Below are 27,324 nucleotides of genomic sequence, written 5' to 3' on the forward strand. Positions count from 1 at the left end.
GTACAGTGCCCATTCCATGCTGACCAGTATGTTATACAGTGCCCATTCCCTGCTGATCTGTATTATATACAGTGCCCATTCCCTGCTGATCAGTATATTATGCAGTGCCCATTCCCTGCTGATCTGTATTATATACAGTGCCCATTCCCTGCTGATCAGTATATTATGCAGTGCCCATTCCCTGCTGATCTGTATTATATACAGTGCCCATTCCCTGCTGATCTGTATTATATACAGTGCCCATTCCCTGCTGATCAGTATATTATGCAGTGCCCATTCCCTGCTGATCAGTATATTATGCAGTGCCCATTCCCTGCTGATCAGTATATTATACAGTGCCCATTCCCTGCTGAACTGTATTATATATATTGCCCATTCCCTGCTGACATGTATAATATACAGTGCCCATTCCCTGCTGATCTGTAATATATACAGTTCCCATTCCCTGTTGATCTGTATTATATATAGTGCCCATTCCCTGCTGATCAGTATAATATACAGTGCCCATTCCCTGCTGACAAGTATAGTATACAGTGCCCATTCCCTGCTGATCTGTATTATATACAGTGCTCATTCCCTGCTGATCTGTATTATATACAGTGCCCATTCCCTGCTTATCTGTATTATATACAGTGCCCATTCCCTGCTGATCAGTATATTATACAGTGCCCATTCCCTGCTGACCAGTATAGTATACAGTGCCCATTCCCTGCTAATTTGTATTATGTACAGTGCCCATTCCCTGCTGATCAGTATATAATACAGTGCCCATTCCCTCCTGATCTGTATTATATATAGTGCCCATTCCCTGCTGACCAGTATAATTTACAGTGCCCATTCCCTGCTGATCTGTATTATATACAGTGCCCATTCCCTGCTGATCAGTATAATATACAGTGCCCATTCCCTGCTGACCAGTATAATATACAGTGCCCATTCCCTGCTGATCTGTATTATATACAGTGCCCATTACCTGCTGATCTGTATTATATACAGTGTCCATTCCCTGCTGATCAGTATAATATACAGTGCCCATTCCCTGCTGATTTGTATTATATAATGTGCCCATTCCCTGCAGACCAGTGTAATATACAGTGCCCATTCCCTGCTGATCTGTATTATATACAGTGCTCATTCCCTGCTGATCTGTATTATATACAGTGTCCATTCCCTGCTGACCAGTATAATATACAGTGCCCATTCCCTGCTGATCTGTATTATATACAGTGCCCATTCCCTGCTGACTAGTATAATATACAGTTCCCATTCCCTGCTGATCAGTATATTATGCAGTGCCCATTCCCTGCTGATCAGTATATTATACAGTGCCCATTCCCTGCTGAACTGTATTATATATATTGCCCATTCCCTGCTGACATGTATAATATACAGTGCCCATTCCCTGCTGATCTGTAATATATACAGTTCCCATTCCCTGTTGATCTGTATTATATATAGTGCCCATTCCCTGCTGATCAGTATAATATACAGTGCCCATTCCCTGCTGACAAGTATTATATACAGTGCCCATTCCCTGCTGACCAGTATTATATACAGTGCCCATTCCCTGCTGATCGATATATTATACAGTGCCCATTCCCTGCTGACCAGTATTATATACAGTGCTCATTCCCTGCTGATCTGTATTATATACAGTGCCCATTCCCTGCTGATTGATATATTATACAGTGCCCATTCCCTGCTGATCGATATATTATACAGTGCCCATTCCCTGCTGACCAGTATTATATACAGTGCCCATTCCCTGCTGATCAGTATATTATACAGTGCCCATTGTATTTCAAGCTATATCACATCTGCCATCATCACTGCGGCGAGGGGGCGGGACGGTAAACCTTACAGTCATGGCGGCAGCCTTAGCCCGGTGGTGCTCCTGATTCCTGATACTCCATGTGCTGGTACTACGGTGAGACATGTATGTAATAAATGTAAGGCCGTGATCAGCAGGCGGTGTAGGCATCTGTACCCTGATGTTGTGCAGCGCTGCATTTGGGGAGACAATCTGAAGGGTGTTCAGTTAGATAGGAAACGTCCGAAAATTTTGGCCTGTCTGACTTTTCGCCTCATTCACCTGTTTCAGAGGCGAAATCATTCCGTGCGCATCCCCGCTTTTCACCTAATTCAATTGCAAAACAGTCAAAATGGAAATTGTCGAATGAGGAACAGGCGAAAAGTACTGAAAGAATTGGGGAAATCAGTCTGTACCCCAGAAAAAGATGCACTAACAGGGAATCAATATAGATGTGTACTAATAGCCCTAATAACATAGGGAATCACTATAGATGTGTACTAATAGCCCTAATAACATAGGGAATCACTATAGATGTGTACTAATAGCCCTAATAACATATTAAGTGAATATTGATGTGTACTAATAGCCCTAATAACATAGGGAATGAATATAGATGTGTACTAATAGCCCTAATAACATAGGGAATAATATAGATGTGTACTAATAGCCCTAATAACATAGGGAATCACTATAGATGTGTACTAATAGCCCTAATAACATAGGGAATCACTGTAGATGTGTACTAATAGCCCTAATAACATAGGGAATCACTATAGATGTGTACTAATAGCCCTAATAACATAGGGAATCACTATAGATGTGTACTAATAGCCCTAATAACATAGGGAATCACTATAGATGTGTACTAATAGCCCTAATAACATAGGGAATCAATATAGATGTGTACTAATAGCCCTAATAACATAGGGAATCACTATAGATGTGTACTAATAGCCCTAATAACATATTAAGTGAATATAGATGTGTACTAATAGCCCTAATAACATAAGGAATCAATATAGATGTGTACTAATAGCCCTAATAACATAGGGAATCACTATAGATGTGTACTAATAGCCCTAATAACATAGGGAATGAATATAGATGTGTACTAATAGCCCTAATAACATAGGGAATAATATAGATGTGTACTAATAGCCCTAATAACATAGAGAATCACTATAGATGTGTACTAATAGCCCTAATAACATATGGAATCACTATAGATGTGTACTAATAGCCCTAATAACATATTAAGTGAATATAGATGTGTACTAATAGCCCTAATAACATAGGGATGAATATAGATGTGTACTAATAGCTTTAATAACATAGGGAATAATATAGATGTGTACTAATAGCCCTAATAACATAGGGAATCACTATAGATGTGTACTAATAGCCCTAATAACATAGGGAATCACTATAGATGTGTACTAATAGCCCTAATAACATAGTAAGTGAATATAGATGTGTACTAATAGCCCTAATAACATAGGAAATTAATTTAGATGTGTACTCATAGACCTGATAACATAGGGAATGAATATAGATGTGTACTAATAGCCCTAATAACATAGGAAATGAATATGGATGTGTACTAATAGCCCTAATAACATAGGGAATCACTATAGATGTGTACTAATAGCCCTAATAACATAGGGAATGAATATAGATGTGTACTAATAGCCCTAATAACATAGGGAATGAATATAGATGTGTACTAATAGCCCTAATAACATAGGAAATGAATATGGATGTGTACTAATAGCCCTAATAACATAGGGAATGAATATAGATGTGTACTAATAGCCCTAATAACATAGGAAATTAATATGGATGTGTACTAATAGCCCTAATAACATAGGGAATCACTATAGATGTGTACTAATAGCCCTAATAACATAGGGAATGAATATAGATGTGTACTAATAGCCCTAATAACATAGGAAATGAATATGGGTGTGTACTAATAGCCCTAATAACATAGGGAATCACTATAGATGTGTACTAATAGCCCTAATAACATAGGGAATGAATATAGATGTGTACTAATAGCCCTAATAACATGGGGAATGAATATAGATGTGTACTAATAGCCCTAATAACATAGGGAATCACTATAGATGTGTACTAATAGCCCTAATAACATAGGGAATCACTGTACATGTGTACTAATAGCCCTAATAACATAGGGAATCACTGTACATGTGTACTAATAGCCCTAATAACATAGGGAATCACTATAGATGTGTACTAATAGCCCTAATAACATAGGGAATGAATATAGATGTGTACTAATAGCCCTAATAACATAGTAAGTGAATTTATATGTGTACTCATAGACCTGATAACATAGGGAATGAATATAGATGTGTACTAATAGCCCTAATAACATAGGAAATTAATATGGAATTGTACTAATAGCCCTAATAACATAGGGAATGAATATAGATGTGTACTAATAGCCCTAATAACATAGGAAATGAATATGGATGTGTACTAATAGCCCTAATAACATAGGGAATCACTATAGATGTGTACTAATAGCCCTAATAACATAGGGAATGAATATAGATGTGTACTAATAGCCCTAATAACATAGGGAATGAATATAGATGTGTACTAATAGCCCTAATAACATAGGAAATGAATATGGATGTGTACTAATAGCCCTAATAACATAGGGAATGAATATAGATGTGTACTAATAGCCCTAATAACATAGGAAATGAATATGGATGTGTACTAATAGCCCTAATAACATAGGGAATCACTGTAGATGTGTACTAATAGCCCTAATAACATGGGGAATGAATATAGATGTGTACTAATAGCCCTAATAATATAGGAAATTAATATGGATGTGTACTAATAGCCCTAATAACATAGGGAATCACTATAGATGTGTACTAATAGCCCTAATAACATAGGGAATGAATATGGATGTGTACTAATAGCACTAATAACATAGGGAATCACTATAGATGTGTACTAATAGCCCTAATAACATAGGGAATCACTGTACATGTGTACTAATAGCCCTAATAACATAGGGAATCACTGTACATGTGTACTAATAGCCCTAATAACATAGGGAATCACTATAGATGTGTACTAATAGCCCTAATAACATAGGGAATGAATATGGATGTGTACTAATAGCCCTAATAACATAGGGAATGAATATAGATGTGTACTAATAGCCCTAATAACAGGAAATTAATATAGATGTCTACTAATAGCCCTAATAACATAGGAAATGAATATAGATGTGTATTAATAGCCCTAATAACATAGGAAATGAATATAGATGTGTACTAATAGCCCTAATAGCATAGGGAATCACTATAGATGTGTACTAATAACCCTAATAACATAGGAAATTAATAAAGATGTGTACTAATAGCCCTAATAATACCCCTTTTCCACCTAAATTCCGTGTCTGACCTGGAGTTGGAACAAAGTTCCTATTCGGATCAGACCCGGAATTTTGCCGGCGCTGACTCTGGATATTCCCGAGTCAGCGCCGCTCACACCGCAGTCAGGTCTGCATAGACCCGGCTATTGCGGAGTGAAAGTGGACGCTTGGAGATGACGACATCTACAAGCGCCACTGAAGCCGGACCAATTGGCCGGCTAGCAGCGCACTCCAGGTCTTCGTGACCCGGAGTGTGCTGTTCCCATAGCAGGGTTTCACGGGCTATGCCCGTGTTAAACCCTGCTAGTTACCTGGGCTGGATTGCCGGGTCACTCGACCCGGCGATCCAACCCTCTGCCCTTTTACACCAGGGAGCTGCCCGGGTTAACCCTTCAAAAACCCGGGTTTTAGCTCCGGTGTAAAAGGGGTATAACATAGGGAATCACTATAGATGTGTACTAATAGCCCTAATAACATAGGGAATCACTATAGATGTGTACTAATAGCCCTAATAACATAGGGAATCACTATAGATGTGTACTAATAGCCCTAATAACATAGGGAATCACTATAGATGTGTACTAATAGCCCTAATAACATAGGGAATCACTATAGATGTGTACTAATAGCCCTAATAACATAGGGAATCACTATAGATGTGTACTAATAGCCCTAATAACATAGGGAATCACTATAGATGTGTAGTATTAGCCCTAATAGTATAGGGAATGAATATAGATGTGTACTAATAGCCCTAATAACATAGGGAATGAATATAGATGTGTACTAATAGCCCTAATAACATAGGGAATCACTATAGATGTGTACTAATAGCCCTAATAACATAGGGAATGAATATAGATGTGTACTAATAGCCCTAATAACATAGGGAATAATATAGATGTGTACTAATAGCCCTAATAACATAGGGAATCACTATAGATGTGTACTAATAGCCCTAATACCATAGTAAGTGAATATAGATGTGTACTAATAGCCCTAATAACATAGGGAATCACTATAGATGTGTACTAATAGCCCTAATAAGACTATTTTGCGTACTTTAGTTGTGTAAATTGCTTGCTATTAGCGTCTTTGTAAAAGTGGTGAAGAATGGCATTAAGCTGTATTTTTTGGTGACAATAAGTAGTCCAGTCAAATTTGGGGTACTTGAAATTGGGTGCTAGTATATTTTTATGTCTCTAAAGTGAAGTTTTAAAAAACATGAAAAATCACCTGCTGCATGCACCTGCAATCCCAAAAACACCTGACCCATACCTGGGGACCCCCAAGAAGTCTATTTTGCTAGTTTTTATGCTTGTCCCCCCACTTTTTACATTTTTACCCCAAAACTTTTTTGGGGTGTTCTTAGGTTTTTGTTTTTGTTCTTTTTCGCAGATTTGTCTTTTTGGGAGCTGTCCCAAGGGTCGTTTCCCCATGTTTGCACCCCAAAATAAAGATTCTGCACTTATTTTCACCAGCTATTGATTTGAGAATCTTTCTTGCAGAATTCAATGCATCGAGTTTCCGCTTAGGCGAAATTGTCCTGGAATTGAATTAGGCGAAATTTTCACCAAAAAACAGGTGAAAAAGTATTTCCGCCTCTAATTGGTTATGGCCCTATGGGCCTGATTCAGAGCCGCTCGTAAGCGGCCGCTCGTTCGCTCCGAGCGATGTTCGCACATCTGCGCATACGTATGGGTCGTAATGCGCATGCGCCAACCAGAGTGCGATCGGAAATCGAGCGCTCGCAAAATAGCAAGTGCCTGCTAATTTGAGTGACAGGATGAGGCGTTTGTGGGTGGTAACAGGGGAAGGTTCTTGAAAACGGGGAGTGGTGATCCGAACGCAGGCGTGCCTAACGGTCAAAACGGGCGTTTTAAGGGTGTGCATAATTAACAAAGCAGCGTCATCGACCACGTCACTTGGCTGTTTCTTAGCCTGAACTGCTCGCATGATTGCGGTAGGAAAATCCAACCACAAGCACTGCGAGCAGTTCAGACGCCTTTTCGATGTACTCGATTAATCAAATAAATAGCGTAGATGACGTAGGATGCGAGCGGCCAGGGGGCGTCTTTACAAAATAGCGAGCGCATGTTTCGTTCGCTCAGACATAGAGGCGTCAACAGACCGCAAAGAGCGAGCGCTCAATTTAAATAGCCGGCCCCTTTTTCTGAACGAGCGAGCGCAAATAGCGTCTGGCTCTGAATCAGGCCCTCTGTATGTAAGGGACATACTGCTGATCCTCTCATTACATGGTGATTGCTGTACCTCTCACTGTACCTCTCACTGTACCTCTCAGTAATTGCTGTATTGTGTTACTGACATTGACCCGTTTCCCCTTTGTCTCCCCCCAGCTGTTTTCTGTCGCTCCTACTGGTGGCCGCCGTGGTCTGGAAGATTAAACAGACGTGTTGGGCGTCACGCCGGAGAGAGGTGCGGCCATTTCTATTACTGATGTGTTCTTTATTTATCCTTAATAGTGATATCAGCCTGTGAGAATAACCCTGATTCAGATGAGATGGGCACCTGTGTTTATGTATAGTGTGTTATTGACATATACTGTATATATTTTAATGCTGGAACATAGAGTTTTCCACCTCCCAGTCTTATTTTATAAATCCACCCTGTTCCCACACTAGTGCTTTGACAGGGGTCTCTTCCCTTGGCGGGGGGTCTCTTCCCTTGCTGGGAATCTCTATGTTTGGTGGGGTCTCTTCCCTTAGGTCTTTTCTATTGGAGAGCCGACCATCATCCTACTACCCTGCCATTAAAGGTCATTGGACCCAACCCCCCGTGTACTGGTATGGAAGAGGGGGCCTAAGACACAAGGCCGGGGAGTGGAACGTTCCTCTTATTCATATCGTGTGTGATGGGCACACATTGCTGGGCATTGGTGTATCTATCTCCCTGTGACCACACTGGGTGTGATGGGCACACATTGCTGGGCATTGGTGTATCTATCTCCCTGTGACCACACTGGGTGTGATGGGCACACATTGCTGGGCATTGGTGTATCTTCCTGTGACCACACCGGGCGTGATGGGCACGCATTGTTGGGCACTGGAATGATGGCAGATCTATGAGATGTAAAGCAGACGTTTGATCTCGGAGCTGGTACATATGCCAGATGCACGGACAGGTGTTTGAGCGCTGAAGGCTGCCCGGTGCTCTGCACAATAACCCCACGGGGGGCATAGGGCACAGCGCCACATGGAGCAAAGCTGCCAGCCTCCTCTGTGACATTGGTACCTCACCTCTCTCTTCATACAGGCGATGCCAGGTGTTGTAGCCGCCCCGTTAGGGAAATGCTCTTATCTAGTAACTAGAGATTTTAGTTGGTTAAATATCTAGTAACCCATAGTGTACAGATTGTGTACTGATAGTATATATATATATATATATATATAGTGTGTATGCAGATAGTGTATAGATATTGTATACAGATAGTGTGTGTGTATGTGTATGTATATATATATATATATATATATATATATATATAGTGTGTATGCAGATAGTGTATAGATATTGTATACATATAGTGTGTATATAGATAGTGTACAGAGAGTGTGTAAAGATATTGTATACAGATGGTGTATATATATATATATATATATATATATATATATATATAGTGTATACAGATAATGTACAGATAGTGTATATAGATAGCATACATATAGCGTACACAAATGCAGGCGTGCCACGACCGTTTTCAGGGCCTGTCTTTACCTGCGCCTGATCCCGTACACAGTGATAATGGCTCCGGTTCCCGGAAGCCCTGACATACGTCCATAGGAGACTGATACGTTGGTGATTCTTCATTGCTGATATGTTTCTGTTATTAGTGAGTGTTATATATTTCGGCTGGAGTTGAATCCCCCATGCTCATATATTGTGTGCCTCTATATTGTGTGCCTCTGCATTGTGTGCCTCTACATTGTGTGCCTCTACATTGTGTGCCTCTACATTGTGTGCCTCTACATTGTGTGCCTCTACATTGTGTGTCTCTTCATTGTGTGACTCTACATTGTGTGCCTCTATATTGTGTGCCTCTACATTGTGTGACTCTATATTGTGTGACTCTATATTGTGTGCCTCTATATTGTGTGCCTCTATATTGTGTGACTCTATATTGTGTGACTCTACATTGTGTGACTCTACATTGTGTGCCTCTACATTGTGTGCCTCTACATTGTGTGCCTCTACAATGTGTGCCTCTACATTGTGTGCCTCTACATTGTGTGCCTCTACATTGTGTGCCTCTATATTGTGTGCCTCTACATTGTGTGCCTCTATATTGTGTGCCTCTATATTGTGTGCCTCTATATTGTGTGCCTCTATATTGTGTGCCTCTGCATTGTGTGCCTCTATATTGTGTGCCTCTATATACATACCCGCAGCTGGGATTTAGCTGCGTGTCCCCCTAATCCCCCCCATACACGGATTGCCGCCTGTCCCCCTTATTCCCCCCCATACACAGATTGCCGCCTGTCCCCCTAATCCCCCCCATACACAGATTGCCGCCTGGCCGCCCAGCAGATGCTATCAGGGAAAGTCCTGTAATAAGGGTCTGTGTCAGGTCTTCATTCTTTATCTTTCTCTAGGAAATGCCAATCTGCCATCCCTCACTGATTATCATGCTGTCTGCACCTGTATTACTATCCTGCTACTTAATTGTATCCAAATAAGTCAAAGTAAGGCTGGATAATGCCAGTGTGCCGTGATTGTGGCTGTCATTCCTCAGCGTAATCGGATTATCTGCCTGTGATGTCTCAGGGTGAACATAAATAGCTGCGCTCTCATTAACTCTCTCTGTGCCACTTCCAGCCGTCATCCAGATCATGCTGGAGCTGGCGCTCGGAGACTTGGGATGCTGGGAATATCGGGCCCGGTGTGTGACGAGCTCTGAGACCGGCCTGTCCCGTGTCTCCCTGAGAGGCCTATACATAAATAACGAAGGATCATTATAATCGTGTACCCGCCGGGCATACAGAGAAGCATCACTCATGGGGAATCCATTACGTATCCCCTTCCCATCTCACCCATCAGTACATGGGACCCGCACAGGTGGCACCACCACCACCGAGTACAGATGGCCACATTGCAGTCTCTCCCATGGTACCAGGACTGACCAGGGAATAGATAGCGGAAGATACAGTCCTGCTGGGCTATCCATAAATAATCAGCCCGACGGGTGTCAGATCCTTTATATTTGCCTCTATTATGCCGTATCTGGGGCGCGTTACTCCTGTGGCCGAGGATAAATACAATATTCTGCCTCGGAAGATTAGGGAGCGGCTCCTTTAGCAGATATTCAGGGAAATGGGGGAACGTTTGATGCTTATTGTAACCAAAAATATTATAATATAAAACAGAACATCAGAAGCATAAATTATATTATATACCATACACGTTTCACTGTGATATACTTTTGGCTTTTCAGAATTAAAATCACATCCAGAGTCTACAATGAGCTCGACGGTCATCTTACAGCTATTACTTACCTGCCGGCCCCCAATCTCTGAGATGGATGGATAGATATGAGTGATAGATATGAGATAGATAGATAGGTAATCATTATCTTCTGTCTCTCGGAGACATAATATGCGCAGTCCGTCTCTCGGAGGCATAATATACGCAGTCCGTCTCCCGGAGACATAATATGCGCAGTCCGTCTCTCGGAGGCATAATATGCGCAGTCCGTCTCTCTGAGACATAATATGCGCAGGTATATACTGTATTTATTTACGCTGAGCCGCATAATGTCTGTAAGGAGCATTCATGTTATATGTAACTGAGGAGTGGGGTCGGGGCTGTGTGTACAGTACATGTAACTGAGGAGTGGGGGCGGGTCTGTGTGTACAGTATATGTAACTGAGGAGTGGGGGCGGGTCTGTGTGTACAGTATATGTAACTGAGGAGTGGGGGCGGGTCTGTGTGTACAGTATATGTAACTGAGGAGTGGGGCCGGGTCTGTGTGTACATTACATGTAACTGAGGAGTGGGGCCAGGTCTGGGTGTACAGTACATGTAACTGAGGAGTGGGGCCGGATCTGTGTGTACAGTACATGTAACTGAGGAGTGGGGCCGGGTCTGTGTGTACAGTACATGTAACTGAGGAGTGGGGCCGGGTCTGTGTGTACAGTATATGTAACTGAGGAGTGGGGCCGGATCTGTGTGTACAGTACATGTAACTGAGGAGTGGGGGCGGGTCTGTGTGTACAGTATATGTAACTGAGGAGTGGGGCCGGGTCTGTGTGTACAGTACATGTAACTGAGGAGTGGGGCCAGGTCTGTGTGTACAGTACATGTAACTGAGGAGTGGGGCCGGATCTGTGTGTACAGTACATGTAACTGAGGAGTGGGGTCGGGTCTGTATGCACAGTACATGTAACTGAGGAGTGGGGCCGGATCTGTGTGTACAGTATATGTAACTGAGGAGTGGGGTCTGGTCTGTGTGTACAGTACATGTAACTGAGGAGTGGGGTCGGGTCTGTGTATACAGTATATGTAACTGAGGAGTGGGGCCGGGTCTGTGTGTACAGTATATGTAACTGAGGTGTGGGTCGGGTTTGTGTGTACAGTACATGTAACTGAGGAGTGAGGCCGGGTCTGTGTGTACAGTACATGTAACTGAGGAGTGGGTCCGGATCTGTGTGTACAGTATATGTAACTAAGGAGTTGGGTCGGGTCTGTGTGTACAGTACATGTAACTGAGGAGTGGGGCCGGGTTTGTGTGTACAGTACATGTAACTGAGGAGTGGGGCCGGATCTGTGTGTACAGTACATGTAACTGAGAAGTGGGGCCGGGTCTGTGTGTACAGTACATGTAACTGATGAGTGGGGCCGGGTCTGTGTGTACAGTATATGTAACTGAGTAGTGGGGCCGGGTCTGTGTGTACAGTACATGTAACTGAGGTGGGGGGCCGGGTTTGTGTGTACAGTACATGTAACTGAGTGGGGCCAGGTCTGTGTGTACAGTATATGTAACTGAGGAGTGGGGCCGGATCTGTGTGTACAGTACATGTAGCTGAGGAGTGGGGTCGGGTCTGTGTGTACAGTACATGTAACTGAGGAGTGGGGGCGGGTCTGTGTGTACAGTATATGTAACTGAGTAGTGGGGCCGGGTCTGTGTGTACAGTACATGTAACTGAGGTGGGGGGCCGGGTTTGTGTGTACAGTACATGTAACTGAGTGGGGCCAGGTCTGTGTGTACAGTACATGTAACTGAGGAGTGGGGCCGGATCTGTGTGTACAGTACATGTAACTGAGGAGTGGGGCCGGGTTTGTGTGTACAGTATATGTATTTGAGGTGTGGGTCCGGGTCTGTGTGTACATTATATGTATTTGAGGTGTGGGTCCGGGTCTGTGTGTACATTATATGTATTTGAGGTGTGGGTCCGGGTCTGTGTGTACAGTATATGTATTTGAGGTGTGGGTCCGGGTCTGTGTGTACATTATATGTATTTGAGGTGTGGGTCCGGGTCTGTGTGTACATTATATGTATTTGAGGTATGGGTCCGGGTCTGTGTGGGTTCCGGGTCTGTGTGTACAGTATATGTATTTGAGGTGTGGGGCCAGGTCTGTGTGTACAGTATATGCATTTGAGGTGTGGGTCCGGGTCTGTGTGTACATTATATGTATTTGAGGTGTGGGTCCGGGTCTGTGTGTACATTATATGTATTTGAGGTGTGGGTCCGGGTCTGTGTGGGTTCCGGGTCTGTGTGTACAGTATATGTATTTGAGGTGTGGGCCGGGTCTGTGTGTACAGTATATGTATTTGAGGTGTGGGTCCGGGTCTGTGTGGTTTCTGGGTACGGGTTTAATCTGTATTTACTTTGTCTTCCGTGATCCAACAATACGTCATATAATCAGGCGCATTACAGGCGGCTCCTCTGCTACATCTCATTAATGAGACATTTTTTAACAAAGTATGAGGTTGCAGTGAGCGCTATGATGATAATGACAGATCTCTATCTCTCCAGCATAGCGCTTGTACCAAGAATTAGTGCGTATTGTGCTCGCAGCCCAGCATCACGGGTCCATGTGTCTGCGTGTTCTGCACTGACAGCCCAGCGTCACAGGTCCATGTGTCTGCGTGTTCTGCACTGACATCCCAGCATCACGGGTCCATGTGTCTGCGTGTTCTGCACTGACATCCCAGCATCACGGGTCCATGTGTCTGCGTGTTCTGCACTGACAGCCCAGCGTCACGGGTCCATGTGTCTGCGTGTTCTGCACTGACATCCCAGCAACACGGGTCCATGTGTGTGCGTGTTCTGCACTGACAGCCCAGTGTCACGGGTCCATGTGTCTGCGTGTTCTGCACTGACATCCCAGCAACACGGGTCCATGTGTGTGCGTGTTCTGCACTGACAGCCCAGTGTCACGGGTCCATGTGTCTGCGTGTTCTGCACTGACAGGCCAGTGTCACGGGTCCATGTGTCTGCGTGTTCTGCACTGACAGCCCAGCGTCACGGGTCCACGTGTCTGCGTGTTCTGCACTGACAAACCAGCGTCACGGGTCCACGTGTCTGCGTGTTCTGCACTGACACCCCAGCGTCACGGGTTCATGTGTCTGTGTGTTCTGCACTGACAGCCCAGCGCCACGTGTCCATGTGTCTGCGTGTTCTGCACTGACAGGCCAGTGTCACGGGTCCATGTGTCTGCGTGTTCTGCACTGAAAGCCCAGCGTCACGGGTCCACGTGTCTGCGTGTTCTGCACTGACAGCCCAGCGTCACGGGTCCACGTGTCTGCGTGTTCTGCACTGACACCCCAGCGTCACGGGTTCATGTGTCTGCGTGTTCTGCACTGACATCCCAGCAACACGGGTCCATGTGTGTGCGTGTTCTGCACTGACACCCCAGCGTCACGGGTTCATGTGTCTGCGTGTTCTGCACTGACATCCCAGCAACACGGGTCCATGTGTGTGCGTGTTCTGCACTGACAGCCCAGTGTCACGGGTCCATGTGTCTGCGTGTTCTGCACTGACAGGCCAGTGTCACGGGTCCATGTGTCTGCGTGTTCTGCACTGAAAGCCCAGCGTCACGGGTCCACGTGTCTGCGTGTTCTGCACTGACAAACCAGCGTCACGGGTCCACATGTCTGCGTGTTCTGCACTGACACCCCAGTGTCACGGGTTCATGTGTCTGTGTGTTCTGCACTGACAGCCCAGCGCCATGTGTCCATGTGTCTGCGTGTTCTGCACTGACAGCCCAGCGTCACGGGTTCATGTGTCTGTGTGTTCTGCACTGACAGCCCAGCGCCACGTGTCCATGTGTCTGCGTGTTCTGCACTGACATCCCAGCGTCACGTGTCCATGTGTCTGCGTGTTCTGCACTGACAGCCCTGCGTCACGGGTCCAAGTGTCTGCGTGTTCTACACTGACATCCCAGCGCCACGTGTCCATGTGTCTGCGTGTTCTGCACTGACATCCCAGCGTCACGTGTCCATGTGTCTGCGTGTTCTGCACTGACAGCCCTGCGTCACGGGTCCATGTGTCTGCGTGTTCTGCACTGACAGCCCAACGCCACGTGTCCACGTGTCTGTGTGTTCTGCACTGACAGCCCAGTGCCACGTGTCCACGTGTCTGCGTGTTCTGCACTGACAGCCCAGCGTCACAGGTCCTTGTGTCTGCGTGTTCTGCACTGACAGCCCAGCATCACGGGTCCATGTGTCTGCGTGTTCTGCACTGACATCCCAGCATCACGGGTCCAAGTGTCTGCGTGTTCTACACTGACATCCCAGCGCCACGTGTCCATGTCTCTGCGTGTTCTGCACTGATAATCACCGTCTCTGTGTTGCATCTCAGAACAGCAAACGTTAGGGCACATGTGCAGACTGAAATCATCGGCGCTTGCGTCGAACACTGACGCATCTGAATCTCGCTATAGTATACCAGGTACTGAAGATTAGTATTTGTCTCAAAGGCATTTGTGTAAATGTCAGTTTAAGCACGACGACACCTGCCGCAGGGCACTCGTATCGCATGTTCACCATAGATTGGGCACTTTTTCCTCCATTGTGGTGCTTTTGCTCAGCGTTACGTTTTAGGATTAGTGTTTTGGCGCCGCTAAGTCACATAGGGACAGATGTACTAAGCTCTGGGAGGTGATAAACGATCAACCAATCAGCTCCTAACTGTCATTTTTCAAACACAGCCTTTAACATGACAGGAGCCGATTGGTTGGTCATTTATCACCTCCCAGAGCGTCATACATCTGCCCCATAGTCTGCTGCACGCTAATTGGGGCTATTTGGCGCACATTTAGGATAGGGGTGTATGGTCACGTCTGTATGTAGCCGGGCTGTAATGTCGTACATAGGTCCCCAAACCATAGGAGCTTACAGTCTAAATAACGCTCACACGGCCAGGGCAATCCCGCAGGAGCACAGAGAACACATACAAACACCGTGGTGGGATTTGAACCCATGGTCCCAGCCCTCTGAGGAAGCACTGCCAACCACTGTGCAACCTGCCGCCCGAGATGTGGATAGTATACAATGATATACTGCACATTTCTAGGCAGAGAGCGGTGTGAGAGGATCCCTCAGCCTTAGCAGCAGATATGCCTCACACCTCATTCCTGGTGTTAATGAATATAGCAGATTTGATTTTTTTTAATCACATTTTTATTAATGAGACATTTGCCTGCAGAAGATACTTAAAATACACACATTACCCAGCAATGAAAGCGCTCATCAGCAGTATTTGCCGTGCGGAGCTGTGATAAGCTCATTAAGAACGCAGTGTTTGCTTCTGTAAAATTAGCAAATGGGTTCAGTGGATGCGAAGCTCTGCGGGCATTACAGTGACACCCTCGCTCATTAATAATACAGTAATGGCTCCTAATCCCCCAGCGGCACAAGTGAGGAGAAAATGCCCAGCGCTCAGGGTGCAGCCGAACTACAACACCCATCACACACAGTCAGCGGCTTTACAATCTCGTTCTGTTATTTACTGTACGGGGAGCAGATACTGGGGACCTACTTCATATCTCCACCCCCCACCCAATAACCAAATCCTTCCCTTTTACCCCCTCCGTGTGACAGGATTGCCACTGGTCATATACAATAACCAGCTCACATGTTCTGTCACGTCTTAGAGGAACATTATTCATTAGAGCTTTCCTCCAGTCCTAAACGCCTGTGGGGTCTGTGCTTGGTACCGCAGACCCTCTGCCTCATGTCACAGTATTGGGTACAAGGCTACTGGTAATCTCACAAATCATGTCTGTTCCTCAGTATGAAACATATACAAGAATATAGCACTATCAATTGCTCTAAATGTGCACAAATATTTATGTAAAAGTAGAATACTATTAGCAAAGAGCAGGAATCAGCGTTTCTGTCTATACAGGAGGCTGACACTGAGGCTACACGTGGAAATCATATTATACTGTACATCATTGTCATGTCTGTCATAGATCACAGTATTATAGGTATGACATGATATTATACTGTACATCATTGTCATGTCTGTCATAGATCACAGTATTAAAGGTATGACATGATATTATCATACTGTACATCATTGTCATGTCTGTCATAGATCACAGTATTATAGCTATGACATGATATTATCATACTGTACATCATTGTCATGTCTGTCATAGATCACAGTATTATAGGTATGACATGATATTATACTGTACATCATTGTCATGTCTGTCATAGATCACAGTATTATAGGTATGACATGATATTATACTGTACATCATTGTCATGTCTGTCATAGATCACAGTATTATAGGTATGACATGATATTATACTGTACATCATTGTCATGTCTGTCATAGATCACAGTATTAAAGGTATGACATGATATTATCATACTGTACATCATTGTCATGTCTGTCATAGATCACAGTATTATAGCTATGACATGATATTATCATACTGTACATCATTGTCATGTCTGTCATAGATCACAGTATTATAGCTATGACATGATATTATACTGTACATCATTGTCATGTCTGTCATAGATCACAGTATTATAGGTATGACATGATATTATTATACTGTACATCATTGTCATGTCTGTCATAGATCACAGTATTATAGGTATGACATGATATTATACTGTACATCATTGTCATGTCTGTCATAGATCACAGTATTATAGGTATGACATGATATTATACTGTACATCATTGTCATGTCTGTCATAGATCACAGTATTATAGGTATGACATGATATTATCATACTGTACATCATTGTCATGTCTGTCATAGATCACAGTATTATAGGTATGACATGATATTATCATACTGTACATCATTGTCATGTCTGTCATAGATCACAGTATTATAGGTATGACATGATATCATACTGTACATCATTGTCATGTCTGTCATAGATCACAGTATTATAGGTATGACATGATATCATACTGTACATCATTGTCATGTCTGTCATAGATCACAGTATTATAGCTATGACATGATATTATTATACTGTACATCATTGTCATGTCTGTCATAGATCACAGTATTATAGGTATAACATGATATTATCATACTGTACATCATTGTCATGTCTGTCATAGATCACAGTATTATAGCTATGAGATGATATTATACTGTACATCATTGTCATGTCTGTCATAGATCACAGTATTATAGGTATGACATGATATTATACTGTACATCATTGTCATGTCTGTCATAGATCACAGTATTATAGGTATGACATGATATTATCATACTGTACATCATTGTCATGTCTGTCATAGATCACAGTATTATAGGTATGACATGATATTATCATACTGTACATCATTGTCATGTCTGTCATAGATCACAGTATTATAGGTATGACATGATATTATACTGTACATCATTGTCATGTCTGTCATAGATCACAGTATTATAGGTATGACATGATATCATACTGTACATCATTGTCATGTCTGTCATAGATCACAGTATTATAGCTATGACATGATATTATTATACTGTACATCATTGTCATGTCTGTCATAGATCACAGTATTATAGGTATAACATGATATTATCATACTGTACATCATTGTCATGTCTGTCATAGATCACAGTATTATAGGTATGACATGATATTATACTGTACATCATTGTCATGTCTGTCATAGATCACAGTATTATAGGTATGACATGATATTATCATACTGTACATCATTGTCATGTCTGTCATAGATCACAGTATTATAGCTATGAGATGATATTATACTGTACATCATTGTCATGTCTGTCATAGATCACAGTATTATAGGTATGACATGATATTATCATACTGTACATCATTGTCATGTCTGTCATAGATCACAGTATTATAGGTATGACATGATATTATCATACTGTACATCATTGTCATGTCTGTCATAGATCACAGTATTATAGGTATGACATGATATTATCATACTGTACATCATTGTCATGTCTGTCATAGATCACAGTATTATAGGTATGACATGATATTATACTGTACATCATTGTCATGTCTGTCATAGATCACAGTATTATAGCTATGACATGATATTATCATACTGTACATCATTGTCATGTCTGTCATAGATCACAGTATTATAGCTATGACATGATATTATACTGTACATCATTGTCATGTCTGTCATAGATCACAGTATTATAGGTATGACATGATATCATACTGTACATCATTGTCATGTCTGTCATAGATCACAGTATTATAGGTATGACATGATATTATACTGTACATCATTGTCATGTCTGTCATAGATCACAGTATTATAGGTATGACATGATATCATACTGTACATCATTGTCATGTCTGTCATAGATCACAGTATTATAGGTATGACATGATATTATCATACTGTACATCATTGTCATGTCTGTCATAGATCACAGTATTATAGGTATGACATGATATTATACTGTACATCATTGTCATGTCTGTCATAGATCACAGTATTATAGGTATGACATGATATTATCATACTGTACATCATTGTCATGTCTGTCATAGATCACAGTATTATAGGTATGACATGATATTATACTGTACATCATTGTCATGTCTGTCATAGATCACAGTGTTATAGCTATGACATATTATACTGTACATCATTGTCATGTCTGTCATAGATCACAGTATTATAGGTATGACATGATATTATACTGTACATCATTGTCATGTCTGTCATAGATCACTGTATTATAGGTATGACATGATATTATCATACTGTACATCATTGTCATGTCTGTCATAGATCACAGTATTATAGCTATGACATGATATCATACTGTACATCATTGTCATGTCTGTCATAGATCACAGTATTATAGGTATGACATGATATTATCATACTGTACATCATTGTCATGTCTGTCATAGATCACAGTATTATAGGTATGACATGATATTATACTGTACATCATTGTCATGTCTGTCATAGATCACAGTATTATAGCTATGACATGATATTATCATACTGTACATCATTGTCATGTCTGTCATAGATCACAGTATTAAAGGTATAACATGATATTATACTGTACATCATTGTCATGTCTGTCATAGATCACAGTATTATAGGTATGACATGATATTATACTGTACATCATTGTCATGTCTGTCATAGATCACAGTATTATAGGTATGACATGATATTATCATACTGTACATCATTGTCATGTCTGTCATAGATCACAGTATTATAGGTATGACATGATATTATACTGTACATCATTGTCAGGTCTGTCATAGATCACAGTATTATAGCTATGACATGATATTATCATACTGTACATCATTGTCAGGTCTGTCATAGATCACAGTATTATAGGTATGACATGATATTATCATACTGTACATCATTGTCATGTCTGTCATAGATCACAGTATTATAGGTATGACATGATATTATCATACTGTACATCATTGTCATGTCTGTCATAGATCACAGTATTATAGCTATGACATGATATTATACTGTACATCATTGTCATGTCTGTCATAGATCACAGTATTATAGGTATGACATGATATTATACTGTACATCATTGTCATGTATGTCATAGATCACAGTATTATAGCTATGACATGATATTATACTGTACATCATTGTCATGTCTGTCATAGATCACAGTATTATAGCTATGACATGATATTATCATACTGTACATCATTGTCATGTCTGTCATAGATCACAGTATTATAGGTATGACATGATATTATCATACTGTACATCATTGTCATGTCTGTCATAGATCACAGTATTATAGGTATGACATGATATTATACTGTACATCATTGTCATGTCTGTCATAGATCACAGTATTATAGGTATGACATGATATCATACTGTACATCATTGTCATGTCTGTCATAGATCACAGTATTATAGCTATGACATGATATTATCATACTGTACATCATGTCATGTCTGTCATAGATCACAGTATTATAGGTATGACATGATATTATACTGTACATCATTGTCATGTCTGTCATAGATCACAGTATTATAGGTATGACATGATATTATCATACTGTACATCATTGTCATGTCTGTCATAGATCACAGTATTATAGCTATGACATGATATTATACTGTACATCATTGTCATGTCTGTCATAGATCACAGTATTATAGGTATGACATGATATTATCATACTGTACATCATTGTCATGTCTGTCATAGATCACAGTATTATAGGTATGACATGATATTATCATACTGTACATCATTGTCATGTCTGTCATAGATCACAGTATTATAGGTATGACATGATATCATACTGTACATCATTGTCATGTCTATCATAGATCACAGTATTATAGGTATGACATGATATTATACTGTACATCATTGTCATGTCTATCATAGATCACAGTATTATAGCTATGAGATGATATTATACTGTACATCATTGTCATGTCTGTCATAGATCACAGTATTATAGGTATGACATGATATCATACTGTACATCATTGTCATGTCTATCATAGATCACAGTATTATAGGTATGACATGATATTATCATACTGTACATCATTGTCATGTCTGCCATAGATCACAGTATTAAAGGTATGACATGATATTATACTGTACATCATTGTCATGTCTGTCATAGATCACAGTATTAAAGGTATGACATGATATTATACTGTACATCATTGTCATGTCTGTCATAGATCACAGTATTATAGGTATGACATTATATTATACTGTACATCATTGTCATGTCTGTCATAGATCACAGTATTATAGCTATGACATGATATTATCATACTGTACATCATTGTCATGTCTGTCATAGATCACAGTATTATAGGTATGACATGATATTATCATACTGTACATCATTGTCATGTCTGTCATAGATCACAGTGTTATAGGTATGACATGATATTATCATACTGTACATCATTGTCATGTCTGTCATAGATCACAGTATTATAGCTATGACATGATATTATACTGTACATCATTGTCATGTCTGTCATAGATCACAGTATTATAGGTATAACATGATATTATACTGTACATCATTGTCATGTCTGTCATAGATCACAGTATTATAGGTATGACATGATATTATCATACTGTACATCATTGTCATGTCTGTCATAGATCACAGTATTATAGCTATGACATGATATTATACTGTACATCATTGTCATGTCTGTCATAGATCACAGTATTATAGGTATGACATGATATCATACTGTACATCATTGTCATGTCTGTCATAGATCACAGTATTATAGCTATGACATGATATTATCATACTGTACATCATTGTCATGTCTGTCATAGATCACAGTATTATAGGTATGACATGATATCATACTGTACATCATTGTCATGTCTGTCATAGATCACAGTATTATAGCTATGACATGATATTATTATACTGTACATCATTGTCATGTCTGTCATAGATCACAGTATTATAGGTATGACATGATATTATTATACTGTACATCATTGTCATGTCTGTCATAGATCACAGTATTATAGCTATGACATGATATTATACTGTACATCATTGTCATGTCTGTCATAGATCACAGTATTATAGGTATGACATGATATTATCATACTGTACATCATTGTCATGTCTGTCATAGATCACAGTATTATAGGTATGACATGATATTATACTGTACATCATTGTCATGTCTGTCATAGATCACAGTGTTATAGGTATGACATGATATTATCATACTGTACATCATTGTCATGTCTGTCATAGATCACAGTATTATAGGTATGACATGATATTATACTGTACATCATTGTCATGTCTGTCATAGATCACAGTATTATAGGTATGACATGATATTATCATACTGTACATCATTGTCATGTCTGTCATAGATCACAGTATTATAGGTATAACATGATATTATCATACTGTACATCATTGTCATGTCTGTCATAGATCACAGTATTATAGGTATGACATGATATTATACTGTACATCATTGTCATGTCTGTCATAGATCACAGTATTATAGGTATGACATGATATTATACTGTACATCATTGTCATGTCTGTCATAGATCACAGTATTATAGGTATGACATGATATTATCATACTGTACATCATTGTCATGTCTGTCATAGATCACAGTATTATAGCTATGACATGATATTATACTGTACATCATTGTCATGTCTGTCATAGATCACAGTATTATAGGTATGACATGATATTATCATACTGTACATCATTGTCATGTCTGTCATAGATCACAGTATTATAGGTATGACATGATATTATACTGTACATCATTGTCATGTCTGTCATAGATCACAGTATTATAGGTATGACATGATATTATCATACTGTACATCATTGTCATGTCTGTCATAGATCACAGTATTATAGGTATGACATGATATTATCATACTGTACATCATTGTCATGTCTGTCATAGATCACAGTATTATAGGTATGACATGATATCATACTGTACATCATTGTCATGTCTGTCATAGATCACAGTATTATAGGTATGACATGATATTATACTGTACATCATTGTCATGTCTGTCATAGATCACAGTATTATAGCTATGACATGATATTATCATACTGTACATCATTGTCATGTCTGTCATAGATCACAGTATTATAGGTATGACATGATATTATCATACTGTACATCATTGTCATGTCTGTCATAGATCACAGTATTATAGCTATGACATGATATCATACTGTACATCATTGTCATGTCTGTCATAGATCACAGTATTATAGCTATGACATGATATCATACTGTACATCATTGTCATGTCTGTCATAGATCACAGTATTATAGGTATGACATGATATTATCATACTGTACATCATTGTCATGTCTGTCATAGATCACTGTATTATAGGTATGACATGATATTATACTGTACATCATTGTCATGTCTGTCATAGATCACAGTATTATAGGTATGACATGATATCATACTGTACATCATTGTCATGTCTGTCATAGATCACAGTATTATAGGTATGACATGATATTATACTGTACATCATTGTCATGTCTGTCATAGATCACAGTATTATAGCTATGACATGATATTATCATACTGTACATCATTGTCATGTCTGTCATAGATCACAGTATTATAGCTATGACATGATATTATACTGTACATCATTGTCATGTCTGTCATAGATCACAGTATTATAGCTATGACATGATATTATACTGTACATCATTGTCATGTCTGTCATAGATCACAGTATTATAGCTATGACATGATATTATCATACTGTACATCATTGTCATGTCTGTCATAGATCACAGTATTATAGCTATGACATGATATCATACTGTACATCATTGTCATGTCTGTCATAGATCACAGTATTATAGCTATGACATGATATTATACTGTACATCATTGTCATGTCTGTCATACATCACAGTATTATAGCTATGACATGATATTATCATACTGTACATCATTGTCATGTCTATCATAGATCACAGTATTATAGCTATGACATGATATTATCATACTGTACATCATTGTCATGTCTGTCATAGATCACAGTATTATAGCTATGACATGATATTATACTGTACATCATTGTCATGTCTGTCATAGATCACAGTATTATAGGTATGACATGATATTATCATACTGTACATCATTGTCATGTCTGTCATAGATCACAGTATTATAGCTATGACATGATATTATCATACTGTACATCATTGTCATGTCTGTCATAGATCACAGTATTATAGCTATGACATGATATTATCATACTGTACATCATTGTCATGTCTGTCATAGATCACAGTATTATAGGTATGACATGATATTATCATACTGTACATCATTGTCATGTCTGTCATAGATCACAGTATTATAGGTATAACATGATATTATCATACTGTACATCATTGTCATGTCTGTCATAGATCACAGTATTATAGGTATGACATGATATTATCATACTGTACATCATTGTCATGTCTGTCATAGATCACAGTATTATAGCTATGACATGATATTATCATACTGTACATCATTGTCATGTCTGTCATAGATCACAGTATTATAGCTATGACATGATATTATACTGTACATCATTGTCATGTCTGTCATAGATCACAGTATTATAGGTATGACATGATATTATACTGTACATCATTGTCATGTATGTCATAGATCACAGTATTATAGCTATGACATGATATTATACTGTACATCATTGTCATGTCTGTCATAGATCACAGTATTATAGGTATGACATGATATTATCATACTGTACATCATTGTCATGTCTGTCATAGATCACAGTATTATAGGTATGACATGATATTATCATACTGTACATCATTGTCATGTCTGTCATAGATCACAGTATTATAGCTATGACATGATATTATCATACTGTACATCATTGTCATGTCTGTCATAGATCACAGTATTATAGCTATGACATGATATTATCATACTGTACATCATTGTCATGTCTGTCATAGATCACAGTATTATAGGTATGACATGATATTATCATACTGTACATCATTGTCATGTCTGTCATAGATCACAGTATTATAGGTATGACATGATATTATCATACTGTACATCATTGTCATGTCTGTCATAGATCACAGTATTATAGGTATGACATGATATTATCATACTGTACATCATTGTCATGTCTGTCATAGATCACAGTATTATAGCTATGACATGATATTATCATACTGTACATCATTGTCATGTCTGTCATAGATCACAGTATTATAGGTATGACATGATATTATCATACTGTACATCATTGTCATGTCTGTCATAGATCACAGTATTATAGCTATGACATGATATTATCATACTGTACATCATTGTCATGTCTGTCATAGATCACAGTATTATAGGTATGACATGATATTATACTGTACATCATTGTCATGTATGTCATAGATCACAGTATTATAGCTATGACATGATATTATACTGTACATCATTGTCATGTCTGTCATAGATCACAGTATTATAGGTATGACATGATATTATCATACTGTACATCATTGTCATGTCTGTCATAGATCACAGTATTATAGGTATGACATGATATTATACTGTACATCATTGTCATGTCTGTCATAGATCACAGTGTTATAGGTATGACATGATATTATCATACTGTACATCATTGTCATGTCTGTCATAGATCACAGTATTATAGCTATGACATGATATTATCATACTGTACATCATTGTCATGTCTGTCATAGATCACAGTATTATAGCTATGACATGATATTATACTGTACATCATTGTCATGTCTGTCATAGATCACAGTATTATAGGTATGACATGATATTATACTGTACATCATTGTCATGTCTGTCATAGATCACAGTATTATAGGTATGACATGATATTATACTGTACATCATTGTCATGTCTGTCATAGATCACAGTATTATAGGTATGACATGATATCATACTGTACATCATTGTCATGTCTGTCATAGATCACAGTATTATAGGTATGACATGATATTATCATACTGTACATCATTGTCATGTCTGTCATAGATCACAGTATTATAGCTATGACATGATATTATCATACTGTACATCATTGTCATGTCTGTCATAGATCACAGTATTATAGCTATGACATGATATTATCATACTGTACATCATTGTCATGTGTGTCATAGATCACAGTATTATAGCTATGACATGATATTATCATACTGTACATCATTGTCATGTCTGTCATAGATCACAGTATTATAGGTATGACATGATATTATAACATCTAACCGCATTGTCAGTCTTCTGCATAGAACAGAGAACTACATAAAGAATGATTGTTTCTTTTTAAGAATGAACAGGATAAAATATTATTTTTTTAAGGGATGAAAAGCATGTTATTATACGCTATTACACATATTTACACGTTATTACACGGTTTTGCATGTTATTGCACGTTATTAAATGTTATTACACATTCTTACACGCTATTACACACTATTGCATGTTATTGCACACTATTACACATATTTACACGTTATTACACGGTTTTGCATGTTATTGCACGTTATTAAATGTTATTACACATTCTTACACGCTATTACACACTATTGCATGTTATTGCACACTATTACACATTTTTACACGCTATTACAAGTTATTACACATTTTTACACGCTATTACACACTGTTGCATGTTATTACACGTTATTAAGCATTTTTACATGTTATTACATGTTATTACACGCTATTGCTCGTTATTACATATTATTACACACTATTGCATGTTATTACAAGTTATTACACATTTTTACAAATTTTTACACGTTATTACACACTATTGCATGTTATTACACGCTATTACAAGCTATTACACATTTTTACACGTTATTACACACTATTGCATGTTATTACACAATTTTACTTGTTATTACACGTTATTACACATTATTACATGTTATTACACATCATTACACGCTATTGCTCGTTATTGCACATTATTACACATTTTCATACGTTATTAAAGCTTATGTGTAAAATTGGGTATTCGTATTTATCTGCTGCCATGAATGATAAAGGCCCAAGTGGTTCTTCT

General features: G+C 39.4%; 1 protein-coding gene across 1 annotated transcript in view; it reads left to right on the forward strand.

Moving 5' to 3' along the window:
* LOC148453895 (attractin-like protein 1) overlaps positions 1-27,324 on the forward strand; it is a 482,434-nt gene that overhangs the window by 125,003 nt on the left and 330,107 nt on the right. The window contains exon 3 of the mRNA XM_088461549.1: positions 7,592-7,670. Within this exon, the coding sequence (XP_088317675.1) occupies positions 7,592-7,670 (79 nt within the window). The remainder of the gene's footprint in view (positions 1-7,591; positions 7,671-27,324) is intronic.

Source organism: Taudactylus pleione, unplaced genomic scaffold (assembly GCF_031769625.1).
Source record: "Taudactylus pleione unplaced genomic scaffold, aTauple2 ptg001065l, whole genome shotgun sequence".
Classification (NCBI taxonomy): Eukaryota; Metazoa; Chordata; class Amphibia; order Anura; family Myobatrachidae; genus Taudactylus; species Taudactylus pleione.